General features: G+C 45.8%; 1 protein-coding gene across 1 annotated transcript; it reads left to right on the plus strand.

Annotated features, from left to right (window-relative positions):
- Positions 1–4,201: 4,201 nt before the first annotated feature.
- SPINK5 (serine peptidase inhibitor, Kazal type 5) lies at positions 4,202–14,678 on the plus strand. The gene is made up of 16 exons (XM_010142550.1): positions 4,202–4,256; positions 5,041–5,060; positions 5,903–6,039; positions 6,224–6,284; positions 6,789–6,922; positions 7,367–7,421; positions 8,409–8,545; positions 8,959–9,019; positions 9,781–9,917; positions 10,381–10,441; positions 11,617–11,750; positions 11,826–11,886; positions 13,132–13,268; positions 13,641–13,701; positions 14,044–14,159; positions 14,633–14,678. Exons 1-16 carry the CDS (start codon positions 4,202–4,204, stop codon positions 14,676–14,678), a joined length of 1,413 nt encoding a protein of 470 aa, XP_010140852.1.
- The last annotated feature ends 679 nt before the right edge of the window (positions 14,679–15,357 follow it).

The following is a 15,357-nucleotide window of genomic DNA, read 5'->3' on the forward strand; positions in this document are numbered from 1 at the left end:
GTTGCAGCTGGTGACAAGGGATCATTAATCAGACTCCAAACCTGTCTCCCAAGGAGGTGTGGGACAGACACTTGCTGAAACCGCCTGTGCTGTTGTTAACAGCCCTACCAGAGGTAACAAGGCTAACGCCTTGCTGCTCTTGGCAGCCCGCCTGGTCAGTGCTTCCTGGTTTTCAACCCCCTTCTGCAGGTTTCTCTAAGGGCTCACCGATGATGTCTGCCCTGAGCAGCGCTGCGTGCGGCAGGACTCATGAGCGATGCCACGTGTTATTTCTATGAGGTTCCTGGAGAGGAGGCAAACACTCAAGGTATTGGGGATTTATTACCTTCTTTTACATTTGCTCTTACTTGCCCTTTGTGCCGCCCTGTGGCACAGTAATAAGACCAAAACCAGCCCTCTACAAAACTGGAAGGGTACCAGTGCGCTGGGGATTCTTGTTTGCCGTGAATTACGCTTTGTTAAGGGTGTCTCTTGCCAATATCCACAGACCCAAGAGTATTTTCAGAGGTTTTGCAGAACTGGTGATATGAATTGACAGCTTCGGTCTCCTGGCTTCTCAACATGGTTGGGTTTTCAGCTAAATTACTCTCTGCAGGTACTTTGAGTTTCTTGCTATTTTTTTTTTTGTTCTGCTAGAAGGTGTCAGGTACTTATGCAACTCTTCAGGATGTGCAAATGCTGCTTTTGGTATATAGTGAGGACTATTGACTCTCAGATGCCTCAGAAGTCCTTGAACTCACTATGGTGTTTCTCAATCCTCTGCAGAATGTCCATTTGGAGCCTGGGAGCTCTGCCCACCACCTCCCTGCTGCTGTCAGCCACCATGGAGGGGAGAGCCCATGTGTGGTACTTATGCAACTCTTCAGGATGTGCAAATGCTGCTTTTGGTATATAGTGAGGACTATTGACTCTCAGATGCCTCAGAAGTCCTTGAACTCACTATGGTGTTTCTCAATCCTCTGCAGAATGTCCATTTGGAGCCTGGGAGCTCTGCCCACCACCTCCCTGCTGCTGTCAGCCACCATGGAGGGGAGAGCCCATGTGTGGCACCATGGTGTGCTCTGGCCGGGGACCTCCTGCCACAGTAGACACTGCTAGAAATTCTGCACTTTAGGGGCATTTGTGTCTTCAGGAACTGAGTTGTGACATGAAGAGACTGATGCCATTTGTGCAGTGAAGCCCCTCTGGGGCTGCTGCAGAGGTCTCCCTTATGAGTCTCCCTACACACATGTAATACTCAATCCCACCAAGTAACTTCCTTATATGGGTACCTGGGAGTTTCAGCATTATTTGTTTTGATTATCACAACTCCTGCACCATGACCCACCTGCTTTTATCTTGAGAACTGGTGAATGGGCTTCTCTTTCCTTTCTTTGGGGCTACTGTTTAGCATCTCTTCAGACAGTGCCTTTTCCTGGAAGAGTCTCTCTACTGCAGGGAGTCCATCCAGGCCGTTTCCTTGGAATGTCCCTGCTCCACTCTGCTGCAAGAACCAGCCTGCTGCCCAACCCTCCCACTGGGACTGCAACACAAGAACTCTCAATGCTTTAATAGTATGAAGGTATGAGCAACTCCACTCAAACTGTTAGTTGAAAACAGTAACGTGTAAATGCAACTACTTGCAAATTACTAAATCCGGATCCTTGATGTTGAAGCTCCCAAAAGAAACAGTTTAGTGTCAGGTGTAGTAACAACTGCATACTTGGTTTATGGATGGGAAGCAGTGACAATTTCTCTATATATTTCTGAAAAGCAGGTGAGTTGGTTTTACTGCCTTCTGGCCTCAGAGGGCTTGCTTCCTTTCTTGGCCCATGTCAGTGAAACTCTGTGGAAATGGTGCAGATGATTCACAGCTGGAACTAGAGGTAACCTGAAGATGCAGCAGAAGTGGTGGAGCAGAGTGGTCGTGTCCAGGGCTGCTTGGTCAGGTGGGCTGTGCAGAGCCTCTCTCTCCTGCCATGTCTGGAGAAGGAAAAATAACCAGGCAGACATCAACACAGCAAGGGGGGATTGCCCAAACACAAGGGTGTAAACACATGGGGACAACCAGAGGTCTCCCTCTCCTGTAGCTCCCAGGCCAGCCTGGCTGTGCTGTGCCGCTCTTTCGGCTCGGTTCCCAAAAGGCTCTGTCCTGACAGACAAACTGCTAGTGGAAAAGGAATTGCTGGATCCCTCCCTGTGAAACAGGCAGCTCACTTGTGGGGTCACAGCATCGATTCTGTGCGCAGGGTAGGAGAAAGCTGGGCATTACGTGACTCAGTGGACACGGGAGACAGCAGACAATGCGATAGCTGTGATTATGATTTCTAGATTCCAGATCCTTCTCTAGATCCTTGACAGGTGTTTACTGTTCTCCTGTCTCTTATTGTAAACTACCCCCAAATTTAATAACTTGGTTGGAAGACAATTGCTTAGATCTTGACAGAACATGTTCAACCAATCTATTTTAACTGCAGATTTGGTTTGCAAATAGTATCTCCTCTCCCATAAGGTTGAGATGTCGTCTCTGTGGACACTGGCAGGAATTTGCTTGACCATGACAGCTTTTACTGAGTCAGGCAATTAAGTTGTCAAGATACCTTTTTCTTTGCCAAGAGGCATTAATTGATGATAGTCTTGGCTGGAATAAGCCCTGAGAGATGGATATTGCAATCAGGATGAACAAGAGGTCCTTATAGCTGAGGCCTGCATTGGCCCAAAGGTCTGGAGCCCTTAACGCTTGGTGGAACTGAGATAAGGGGCAGGGCAGGAGATATCAGAGCTGCACATCAAGGGGAAGGAATGAAACCGAGATACATGAATAGAGGCCTCTCTAACGTCACTAAAGATTAATGTAGGTGGAAATGCTGGCATTTAGGGAGACTTTAGCTTTGCAGATGCACACTGCAAACTACTAATATTAGCAGAGCTCCTGGATATGAAAGCAAATAGAATTTTCCCGTTAGGTAATCCCCCAAATCGTGTTATTGTGGATTTGCTTTTCAAGTGAGAAAGACGGAGATGTCCTCTTAGAAAATAAAACTGGGATGATTCAACAGGAGCTCACTCTGTTTAAATTATGTCAAAAATAGATCTGCAAGTAAGGATTCTAATTACCCAAGTACAGAATCTGAAAGATTAAAAGTTAGTGAGAAATTCAGAGAATTTAGGATCCCAACTGAGATGACTAGTGTTGAGACCAGTCTAAAGAATTGTCAAAAATCTGCCTAAATAAAAGACAAAGAGAGCATTCCAGACCAATCCAAGTTCTGTTACCTTAATAGTGGGCAGGAGAAATTTGAAGAAAACTGAAGTTTTAAAGTGTAAAGAGCTAATGTACACAGCAAGTTTTCAGGAAGGAAGCCATGCGTGGGCTAAAGTCAATCTTTGTAAAGCTGGCTGACTTCCTAGATAAAGGAGATACAGAATGTCTAGTCGATGCAGCTGTCAAAAGCATTTGGCCTGCTGCCCTGTGGGGTGGTGTCACTTAGGCTTGGCAAGGTGGGTCAGGAACTGGCTGTGGAGGAGGTGGTAGCAGATGAGTAAAAGGTACCATGGGAGTTATTGGTGAACAGTCAAAAAAGCAGATTTATGACCATGCTTAATATTTTTTTTCTTTGCTGTACTGCAGAAAAAAGTTGGCACATGGAGCAGAGAACTGCTGAGGTTTTTTTTGAAACAGGAGATCAGAATTTCTCCTGCAGACCACAGGGTGACCTTCTGGGCTGAAATTGCCTGGGCTCAAACTGGGATGAAATACAGCAGTGAAGAGTACAAAATCATGCTCTGAGCTTAAATAACGAGGGGTTTGGTGATCAGCTGGCAGGTCAGCTGAAAACTATAGCGGAGGAGGAAGATCTAATTGCACCGAGCCAGTTGCAGGTTAGATACAAGCCTGCAGTGTGCTGCAGCTACGTGAGGGCAGTAGGGGACTGGGGCAGATCCACCTGGGAGGAGAGGAGTCCTGGCACACTGCCTGGTCCGCGCTCCCCTTGAGCCACCCGAGAAGCCCCTTCCCGGCATGCACGTCCATGTCAATCATTAGCTAGAACTCTCAGCTAGGCAAACAGATTTTTGGCTTTGATGACGGACTTGGAGTGTTACCTAATAAGGTGGGACCACTTGATGTCATGGTGCTCTATATATTTCTGCTCCTACCTGCTGTCTTCCTCTCCTGCACAGAGAGCTAGCAGGCTGCACTGGCCTGGTACCTCTGTCTGCCATGAAGGTGACAGGGGTTTTTGTGAAGGCGGCTCTAGCCCTTTGCTGCTGCTTAGGTGAGTATTTCCTGAGATGTTGCAGAGATTGATCTAGCTGAATCAGAGCTGAACTTTCATATTGATAGAAATAGCTGGGTCACGTAATGTGGAGGAGAGGTTTATTCTGTGAAGAAATATTACTCCTGAGAGAGTGTAGCAAAAAATTAGGCTTCAAGATTGAGATTTTAGTAAATCTCATACAGGCGACTTCTCATCTTCCTGGTTTGTAGGGGCAAATTATGGAAGGAGCAGTCCTAGTGCAGGGCAGGAGCTTGCACGTGGGAGTACTGTGCATAAGGGCAAAATAAAACTGCTAGAAATGGCATCGTTATCCATGAGAACAACAGAAATGGGAACTTTAACCTCTAGGATTGACCCATAGGTTTACTGTGCCTTTTCTGGTAACTGAGAAGCATGTGTCTGGAGAAGGACAGAGTCAGTGGTCGATAGTCATCTAAACGCTCATGTCCAAACTTGCAAAAGCCAAGTATAAAGTCTCTAAGAGGTTAAAATCCAAGAGTACTAAATTGAAAGTACCTGTATTGCTTTCCTGTAACATCTTAGGGATGGATTAATACATGTAGTCTCTCCTGGTTTATCTCCCCTCAAAAGCGCAATGAAACTTTATTTGGTAAATTCTAATACATCCTGTGAACATTTGCTTGCATAAGGTAACACTCCTAATTTTCCCTAAACTCAGTAAACTGATCAATAACAGTCACTGAATTTATCTGTTTCATTAAAAGATTTATATTTATCTTCTCTGTGTGTCAATAATTTGGTCTCCACTTTTTTCTTTCAGGTATTGCCTTTGGAGTCAAGGTGAGCTACAGCTCTATTTATTCTGTTCTGTCCCAGGTTTCTGGCGAAATAGGAACAGTATGTAATTATCTGATGAGCAAGTGGATTAAATCTAATGAAAGCCTGCCTGTTCAAATAATATTTGCCAGTGCATGGTTGAATGATATTGCCAATTTCATGAGAAAGTGAAAGATTCCCCATTTTATACAGTATATTCAGTTCATTAAATAAAATGAAGAAAGCGAAGTAATTATATGATCCTATTATATTAACTCTTCGATATCATTTAGTTACCCCAAGCTAAAGGCAGCTGGTTACCTCCTCAGGAGGAATACTGTCCTAAGATGACATGCTTGCATCAAAGACTGATTCTGATATTTTTTTCTCTACGGTGACACCCGCAGAACTGTTTTCCTTGTATAGGTTTTCTATACTTATATCCCTGAGAGGAAAACAGCAGGATCTGTGCAACGGATTTGTCTGCAGGTTCTTGCCATGCAGCTACGAGACTCCTGTAACTCACCAGAGACTGCAGCATGATTTGAAATGATCAGATTTTGAGCTGAGGGGCTCTGGTGTACTGCCGGGCTCCCAGTTACCAGCCGCCTTCATTAGGCGCCGTCTCACCCACAGTAATCCTTCCTCTGTGCCAGGCCTCCCCCGGACCCCAGCAGGAAAGCGTCATCAGAAACTTGTAGAGGAGACTTGCTCCTCCTGACTGCCTGAGCAGATTCAAAATAATGCCTCTAATTTACCTCCTGGCAGGAGCTGCGGTCGCTGGGGCTGCAGTGGTGGGAGGCTGCATGGGGGTTTCTTTCCATGAGGGAGCCAATGCTAGGGCTGATTCTGTGCTGCTCTCACAGGTTGATTGCAGCATATATCCCCAAGGCACCGGTGAGAATGGGTCAACCTGGGTAGCTTGCCCAAGAAACTGGGAACCGGTCTGCGGCAGCGACGGCAAAACGTACAGCAACGAGTGTGGGATCTGCTTTCACAACAAGTGAGTAGTGCAGGAAACCTCGCAGAAGCCACAGGGCAAGGGTCTCAAGGCAGGGTGGCAGCTTCATCCCCCAAGGACAGACTGGGCAGAGGAGCCGTCCGAGTTAGCAGCTGGGTGCCAATATCGCCATCCGTGGGGCGATGCCGCTCTCTGCGATCCCTGACACAGGTCTGCTTTCTTCTAGGGAACACGGAGACGATGTGGAGAAGGCACGTGATGGAGAATGTGGGCAAGAACCTATTGTGGTAAGACAAACTCCATGGAAGGCTTTAGCTGGCTGTGAAAGGGGGCAGTTCAAACAGCACGTAAGAGGAGAGCGGAACATGCACTGCTGGTCTGCACAGCCCAAAGGGAATTAAAATCTGATGGTAACAAAAGCTGAGAGGGTCTTTATGGACTATCTGGTACTACATCTCTGTATGAAAATGTTATGTTGGCTGAAGGTTGGATCTCACCACCTGGATAGCATCCAGTAGATAGATCCAGCAGGATCTCATGAAGGATCTCACAATCCAAATCACAGTCCTCCTTCCTATGTATTTGGTGGGTTTTTTTATTTTCTTTGGTTTTTGCAGCAGGAGAGAATTCCCACAAAACTGGCTCTGGCTTCCGTTTTTGATAGCGGAATGTGTTTGATGCCGTATTCGTCCCCAAAGGCTGGGGGAGAGTGAGCAGACCATGTGGGAGTGTTATATCTTTATACCAAAAATGTGGTGTTTTTTTTTCCTCTATTCCTGCTTTGTTTACAGATTGATTGCAGTAGGTTCCAAAGCGCTGTAGTAGATGATCATGTCACAGTAACATGTCCAAGGATACTGAAACCAGTCTGTGGCTCAAATAAATTCACTTACAACAGCGAATGTGGGATCTGTGCCTATAATGCGTAAGTCTTGCGTGTAGAACATCCCTCTGGATAGTGAGATCTCAGAAGCACTTCCGTAAAACACTGGTCTGTCTTAAGACAGGTGTTTCTGCAGGTCTCTTTAGACCTAGCTGCTTGTAATTCTCCAGCCAACCTGAATTTTCTTCCCTGCTTTCTGTTTGTGCTCATGAGGGGAATCACAAACAAACCAGAGGGCAAACTAGGATAGAGCCATGAACATACCAAAGTTTTACAAGTAACACTAATTGCTCCTAACACTAACTACCATGTGATATGGACATACTATGAATTTGCTGCTACCATCTGTTGGGCACATTCAGACAAGTCAAGCAGTTGTAGTGTCCCAGAAGGCGGGTGGGACCTTGCTTTCTTGTCCCAGTGCCTAGAGTTTAATGGTAAAATCTATTCTCAAGGTTTCCTAACCAAAGCATTTCTTTCTTTCAGAGAACATCAAACCAACATTACCAAATTATACGATGGAGAGTGCAAGCAAGAGATTGTAAGTGCAATAGAAGTAAAAATCTGTCTCTTAGGGCTGTTGTAGAATCCTGAGAACCTCAGTTTTCCCTAGGAAACTGTAAGACCACCATATGACAAGGCTTATGAGCAGCCCAGTCCATGCTTTGCTTTTCTGCACAGTGAGGAGGCATTTTGCACCCTCCCACCTCCGAAGAGGGGTCACCCCGTGCATAACACACCAAATCGATGAAAGAGAAAGCAAAAGGATATGAACGAGGAGCTGCAGTGAGCCAGTGCTTCAGAACTCGCTTACTTACATACTAAGCTGGCTTTTGTGCCCGGGGGAAGGGGAGGCCCAAGATTTCTCTTGCTGCCATGCCATGTGGGTTGGCAGTTTTCTCTCGGGACACTGTCTCTGCAACAGGAATTCAGAACTCCCTTACTGGTCGCTTTCACGGCCGTAGTGAGACTCTGAAGAGCACTAGGCATATGTCTTTGTATAGAGATTGTCGACTTGTATGAGGCCAACAGTCTGGTGCCTCAGGAAGAGAAGCTTCTATATTTCAGTATCAAATTTCTGGGATGTAGAAAGCCCATTCTCAGCTGATAGATAACCATTTTTCCTCTATCCTTTCAAATCCTGTGCTTCTACAGGGAGTCTGAAGTACTAAGTTATCGCTGAAGAAGTAGGGAGAAAACCAACACAAACCAAACCAGTATTAGTAGGATTTCCAGCTGGTAAAAAATGTTGCCCGCTAAATTGAAGATCTTTTGTTTTAATGAGAGCGGTCCCAAAATTTTGTACGTGTTCTTCCGTGTGGAAGATCCCTTCTCCAAGATAATCCTTTTTCCTGACTCCTAGAGAGCTAGGATAATATTCAGAAAGCTCATTTCTGACTGATGATCAAGCTTCAGTGCATCAGGATTTTGTCCTGTTGCAGAAACAGTGAGGGCTGGGATGCAGAATAAAAAGGTTTTGCATCAACTTCTCCTGCTTCACCAGAGGTAATTCTCCTTATCTTGACAGACTGACTGCAGCAAGTACCCAGTAATGAAAGCTGAAGTTGGCAAAGTATTAGTAGCCTGTCCAAGGCACCTGAGCCCAGTTTGTGGCACAGATGGCATTACGTATGATAATGAATGCATGATCTGTGCCCACAATAGGTAAGTGTTGTAAGTAGGGCTCTCCTCCGAAGTAGCCAGCAGTGCTTTGCAGTCCTGAGACCCTTCCTTCTGCATTTCATCTTATGCGTAATTCTTCAAGTCTCTTAGAAACTGAATTGGTTTTGGATTTACCCTGAGTTTCCTTCCGATACCTTCTTTGTGCTCACGAGAGGAAACTTGATGACTCAGAAGGCAGCCCCTTGGGTTAGTCTGTGGTCTGGGCAGTGACTGAGCAGAGCAAGGAGTAATTCAGAATATTGCTTTAGTGAGCGATGAGTTCATTAATGAGTAATGTAGCTATTCTGATACACTCTGTTACAGACTCTGAAGCTGGGCTTTGCCTCATTTTGCATATGACTGCAACTGACAGGTTAAGCATTTCGTTCCTGATCTTTATTGTTTTCCTCTTCCAGAGAACACAGGGCCCGTGTTAGCAAAAAGTATAATGGAAAATGCATAGAGCAGACTTCCGAGGTGAGTGTTCGGTATAAGGCATATTTCTCCTCTTGGCTGTACTGACTGAAGTGTTCCCTGAGGCTACATCTGACAGTGAGCTGGCCTGAAGCCTGGCTTTCTCCACATGTGTATTAAATCTTGTCAGCCCCTTGTGTTGAGGATGGCTACGAGTCCCATCTGTGCTGAAGCAGGTGTCCTCTGGGCTCTCCTTGCCTGCACAGCCCTGGCAGATGGGCTGGATGGGAGCTAGGCACGGAGTTTTCACTACGAATTCACACCTACAGCTGCCTTTGGGGTGGGAATATGTGAAGATCTGAAGTGTTGATCTGAGTGTATTAGCAGAGAAGTCCTAGAGCTGGTGTCTAGGACGTGCCAACACATAAATGTGAAAGTTGATCAGTTTGGGTTTAGGTCTTCCTTTGAGGATGCTCTTCAAATGCATTGTCAGCAAAATCTAAATTCTTTCACTATTTTGGTGTTTATTTGGTGCAGAATGAAAAGGGGACTATGTTTTTCTTTTTTTTTTCTTTTCTTTTGGTTTTCTGGAATATCTTGCATTTGGGATTGACCGAGCTACTTTAGTGATTTGGCATCTCACAAACTATGCAGTGCTGTGCAGTCCCCCCTGTGCATAAGTAGATTCATGCAGAACTGACCCAGCTTGGTTTTAAGAGAGACATAGCATTAGTGTCTCAGCATAAAACACAACAGGAGCTTTTGTGAGGGTTTTTCTCAGAGAACAAGGACTTCCACGGGTTTGACACTCCTGCTTTTTGTAGGTTGATTGCAGTCAATACCCATCAAAAATGATTAAGGATGGTAAAGCCCTTCAACGTTGTCCAAGGATCCTGCTCCCAGTCTGTGGCACAGATGGATTTACTTATGACAACGAATGTGGCATCTGTGCTCACAACCTGTAAGTACTCTCTAGGAGGTCCTGCTTGTAAGACTCTCTCTTCTGGTGTGACTAGCCATGGCTAGATGCTCTGGATGATTTTTGTTTTGATACCAACTTATCTGTATTTCTCTTTCTGTTCTCTTTCAAACTCCTGAGACCCCTGTCACCTTGATTTTGTTCCCTGATGCTCTGTGTTCCTTGGCAGAGCTCTGAGAGAGGCAGCTCTCAGTCTGAGCACACTGCGGGCTGTGGTATTTGGGCAGAAGAAAGAGTGGCTGGGGCTGCTGCATAGCACACAGTGAGAAGACCCAATAGGTCTGTCACTGCTTAGAACTGCACTTGCTAATGACCAGGAGAAACTGTTCCATTGGGCTCTCAGGTGGCTCCTTTATATTGGCTCTGAGTTTGGTTGGCTCTCTGTAGCACCTGGGTGTCACAGGGCATAGCGGGCGAGTGTGCTAACACCAACTTCTCCTTTCAGAGAACATGGGACTCAAGTTAAGAAAAGCCATGAGGGAAGATGCAAGGAGGAAAGTACTCCTGTAAGTGAACTACCTATAAACTAAGCGCTGTCTCCTACTCTCTCTCCATCTCTGGGAAGATCCTGGCTGGGCTCGGTGCACCCTCTGGGCTGCATGACGGTGTGGTGTATAGGGCTTGTGCTGGTGCTGCAGTTCTTCCTAGCTCCTCAGAGTGGCTGCTCCCAATGTGCTGAACACGAGGGCGAGCGAGAACAGGATCAGGCCCAGAGTTAGGAAACAAACTGTCCCAGTACTGCAGATGTCTGAACAGAAATAATCAGAGGCAGCCCATGAACCACGCAGCCCATTTCTGCACAGTAGGAGAGGAAGACAAAGCTGTGTTTAGATGTCTGTGTATTCATTCAGTGACAGGATTTTCATTGCACTAGACAGGCAGGTTAAAAAATCCTCGTGCTCTGGTCAGCCAGGAAAAATCTGCTCTCAGGTGTGCATACAGAAATAGCTTTATTATCCTGCGCAGTAACAATATGTGCTGATAATACCCCAACACATTTATTCTGCTTATGCAGAACAGCTCTAAAGCACCAAAAATAATGCCGTGCATCCTGAAGGACAGCAATATATTTTCTACAGTAAAGGCACGCTGTTAAAATGCTATCTTTGCTTTAATTTGCTCTTGGACCGTGTGGGAAATAGGGGTAATAAGAGACACTGCATGAGGAAGCTATGCAAAATGGCAGTGAAGTGGCAGTGATGCTTAGCTAGCGTAGACTGACTTCCAGTAGTGATCGTCTATTTATCCTCAAATACTTAAACTGTTAGACTTTAGACACTGTAAATAGGTTTGCAGCAGGAGCTGGTGAAACTGTTCTTGCTCCTGTTTTGAAAAAGCTGAAACAAAATCTTGGATTTAGTTAACTATGTCAAGCCGGGCTCAATGTCAAGCACTTTAAACTAGGTTCCTTGGGCTAAATGTCTGTTTTAAAACTTGCATATGTACTACTCTAGGAAAATAATCTTTTTGGCCAGCTGTTCCTTTCTTCCCTCTGTTAGCAGACAATACCAAACCCAGCTACAATTACTTAATTAACTTCCAATGGATGAATAAACTTACAAAACCTCCGATTTTCCTCTGGCAGAAGCCTTTAAAGTCTGGAGGATCAGAGAGGCCAGAGTGCAGATGAGTCACTCTCCCGTCTCCCAGCAACTGCCCCGGCACAGTTTTATCTCCCCAGGTTGACTGCAGCGCATACCTGAGCAATACCAAGACCGGCGAAGCCATCGCAGCCTGCCCCTTCATCCTGCGTGAGGTCTGTGGGGCAGATGGTGTCACCTACAGCAATGACTGCTCGCTGTGTGCCCATAACATGTAAGTCTTGAGGTCACCCCTGAGAGCTCAGCAGAGTTACCTGTCAAGTGTTTTTAACTCTGCTTTCTCTTCCAGTGAATTTGGAACCAATGTCACCAAGAAGCATGATGGAAAGTGTGTGGAGGAAGTTCCCCAAGTGAGTGAAACCTAAAGAAAAATAAGAGCTCGAGCTGCTGCTGACCACATAGGTTGCACAAATGCTGGTTTGCTTTGGTGGTGCAGTCTGCGATGGGGGGGATCACAGCTTGTGCTGTCCTTTCTTCTGTGGGTGAACATCCCCTTTCTGGCAGCAGGAACATTGTGCACTTCCTGCACACAGTCAGGAAAAGCAAGAGGAGAGGACAGGTGAGGAATGAGTCAGGTGGCACAAATGATTTAAGGCTTTAGAAGAAGAAATCTCTTTCCCACAGCAGTCTATCGTAGCTGCCGCAGGAGTTTTTAGCAGTCTGTTTTGGCAATATGGGAAGGGGACTCTGAGGACCCGGGGTACCTGATGCCTTCTGGATGGTTGCATTTTGCTAAAGGACATTCTGCAAGGATCAGAAAATTGCCTGTTTTGAATGCTGATACCTAATGTAACAGGGGATTCAAACTCCTCTCTATTTTTTTTTTTGTAAATTCAATATAATGTATATCAACAATGAATCTTGTAAAAATACCAGATTAACTATATTTGGCCAGCACTGAACTGTTTACACTCACTGGGGAGTAGAACAAAGCCATCTCATTAGCATGTGTTTGGAAGAGTCAACATCCCGAGTCAGAGATTCCATTTCTATACAAACTATGAAATGTCACTCCTTTGTCTCCTGAGTACGCTTGGAGCTCAGACTGGGGGAGATACATAAATCAGGAGGAAGAGCTCATACTGGAGAAACTGGGAGTGCTGAAACACAGGCCAGTTCTTCAACTAGTGTAAATCAGCTTCAACTGCTGTCAGTGCTGTTGGCAGATTTCAACACTCAGAGCTGTCCTGTTGCAACTAAAGACCCATCAGCACTTTTCCCCTTCATTCTTGTGGGCCATGAAAAACATCTTGGTCACAGTCAGCTCTCCTGCAGGAAGTGCGTAAATCACGCCATTGTGATTTGCGGATTATTTTTGAGCTGTGTTTTCTAATATCCTGGTAGGTTCAGCAAGGTTTGGGGCATCGTGGTGAACACAAAACTGAATGAGTAATGTCTGCCTTCAAGCCTTGATTCAGTCTTCTCCAGCATCAGACTGTGAAAGGAAATTGCTAGTTTTCCATGAAGAATGAGTTAATATATAACCATAATTCGTCCAGTGGCAGATCCTAAAAGGCATAAGCGTGTGTGTGTGTGTGGACACCTTTGCACAGAGCAGAGCCTGTGCCAGAGCTTTTGCTGCCTTTGTTCCCCAGCTTGACTGCAGCCGGTACCCAACTTTCAAGCTGGAAGATGGCACAGTGGTGATGGCCTGCACGATGATCTACAGTCCCGTCTGCGGTACTGATGGTGTGACATACGCCAGTGAATGTGTTCTGTGTGCCCACAACCTGTAAGTACATGTCCTTCTGCCTGGTGGATTCAGCGTGTTGGTGGTTAATCCTGAGAGTGCAGCAAGAGCTCTTTCTGAAACTCTGTGCTGGATGGGTCCTGTCTGTCTGCCCCCATTTTTGTGTTTGCTCTTGTTAATGTTCAACACGGGCATTCCACCCCAGAGCCCTACAAGGAGGATGCATCAACTGGGGAGCGTGTTTTTCCAAAAGACAGGTGCCTGGTCTGTAAAGGCACGTTCTTATTAGTGTTGTGCGGGTGATGCTAAGCTAGTTCATCTGAAAATCATCTGTGCACTACATGGGAGTGAGGTTTGTTCTTGCACTGTGGTTGTGACGGGGAAGGTTGTGGCTGACGACAGTCTCTTCTCCAGGGAGAATCAGACCAATGTTGGCAAAAGAAAGGACGGACGCTGTGAAGAGGATATTACAAAAGTGAGTGGGAAAGGATGGGACCAGAGTGAGATTCAGTGTCTGTTACGCTCATGGGGAACTGTGCTCTGCCCTGGATTACAAACAGGGGGAGACGTGGTGTGCAGACCTGAGGAGGTCCCTTGGGAATTCCACACTTGGCATAAAACAGGCAACATTCATCCCATTGCTTTGTAGCAGTGCAGGAAAAGACGTGAAAATTAGTAGAAATAGCACTAGATCATATTTGCCACCAGGAGGAAACTTCAGGTTGGTTATTAGGATGTTACAGATAGTTGCATGTCTCAGTGGGAGGACGTGGTTTGGGCTCAGGCAGTGAGCCTCATGTCTACTTTCTTTCTGCAGGAACATTGCAAGGACTTCCAACAAGTCTCTCTTATCTGCACCTTGGAATATAGCCCCCACTGTGGCTCTGATGGCAAAACATACGGCAACAGATGTTTTTTCTGCAATGCCTATCTGTACGTACAAGAGTAAAATCTTTCCTTTCGTGATGAGTTCCTGTACCTACTACAAATGCAAGGCAATGTTTTCATAATGTGTTTTTGACTAATTGTTTATGGGCATATTGTGGGCTTTTCTGGTGCACCATGACTTGTGCAAGGAGATGTGGGTTTTTTTGCAGTTTAAGGGAAAATGTGAAGGGTCCATTTCCGTGACCTCTCTGTGGTCTCCTGTTTAACTTCAAAGACAATTTTACTCTATTTCACTGGCACATAGTCTGTCCCACTTCACCAAACCAGCTAGATTGTATCAAATGTGGGAAACCTTTCATCTTTCCGATAATGATAGTAACAAAAGGGAGTGTTTGGGCTTTTGAGACTGCCTTTTATCTCCAGTCAGCTCCCAGCCAACACTCGGGCCAGTGAGGTGAGGAACGAGGCTTCAGCACTGACTATGCACTCTGTCTAATCCTTCTCTCCTTTCTCACCAGAATAAGCAATAGAACTCTCAACCTCGTGAGTATGACTGAATGCTGAGAATGTGCTCATGAAGAAAAGCTCCCTTGCACATGACTTCCCACAGTCTGATCTTCCCCAGCAACTTTCCTTCAGTTTGTTTGTTTCTTAGGTCCTGAAACACTTTTCAATAAAAACTCACTTGGCAACATTTCTCTGTCTTAATGCTGTGTCTCATCTCTTTTGCCCCTTATCCTCCCTGATATGATAGTTCTAGTGGTGCACATGTATTTCTCTGTTGATGTCCTCTACGAAACAATGTGGGTACACCTTTTCCTGCCATGTGTCAGTACCATCCCTGCTCTGCTGAGGGCCTGGCCTCCCCTTGGAGATCCCAGGCACTTCCTTACTTCTCAGTCTCCTTGTCAGTATTAGTCTTATCCAATCATTAATCTGTGTGATGTGGTCACGGACTCCATCGGTACAGACAGCACAAGGAGATATTAACCTCAAGGGCATGGTCCACCTCCTCCAAGGGGCAATATCTTGGATGTGGATGATGGTTTGCTCTCAAGAAAAGCACCTTCTTGCTGAGGGTTAGAAAAGGAAACTGGCTGCCTAGCCAAGAGGTGCTCATGTCCTGGTTCCTGCTGCCTGCGTGGAAGAGGCTGCAGCTGCTGTCAGGAAAGGTGATCCCAGTCTGTCTTCATCGAATTTATCTGTAGTGTTGATCGGTGTTGCAGGATATAATCTAAAGCAG

The sequence above is a fragment of the Buceros rhinoceros genome, unplaced genomic scaffold (genome assembly GCF_000710305.1).
Source record: "Buceros rhinoceros silvestris isolate BGI_N320 unplaced genomic scaffold, ASM71030v1 scaffold30778, whole genome shotgun sequence".
NCBI classification, from domain to species: domain Eukaryota; kingdom Metazoa; phylum Chordata; class Aves; order Bucerotiformes; family Bucerotidae; genus Buceros; species Buceros rhinoceros.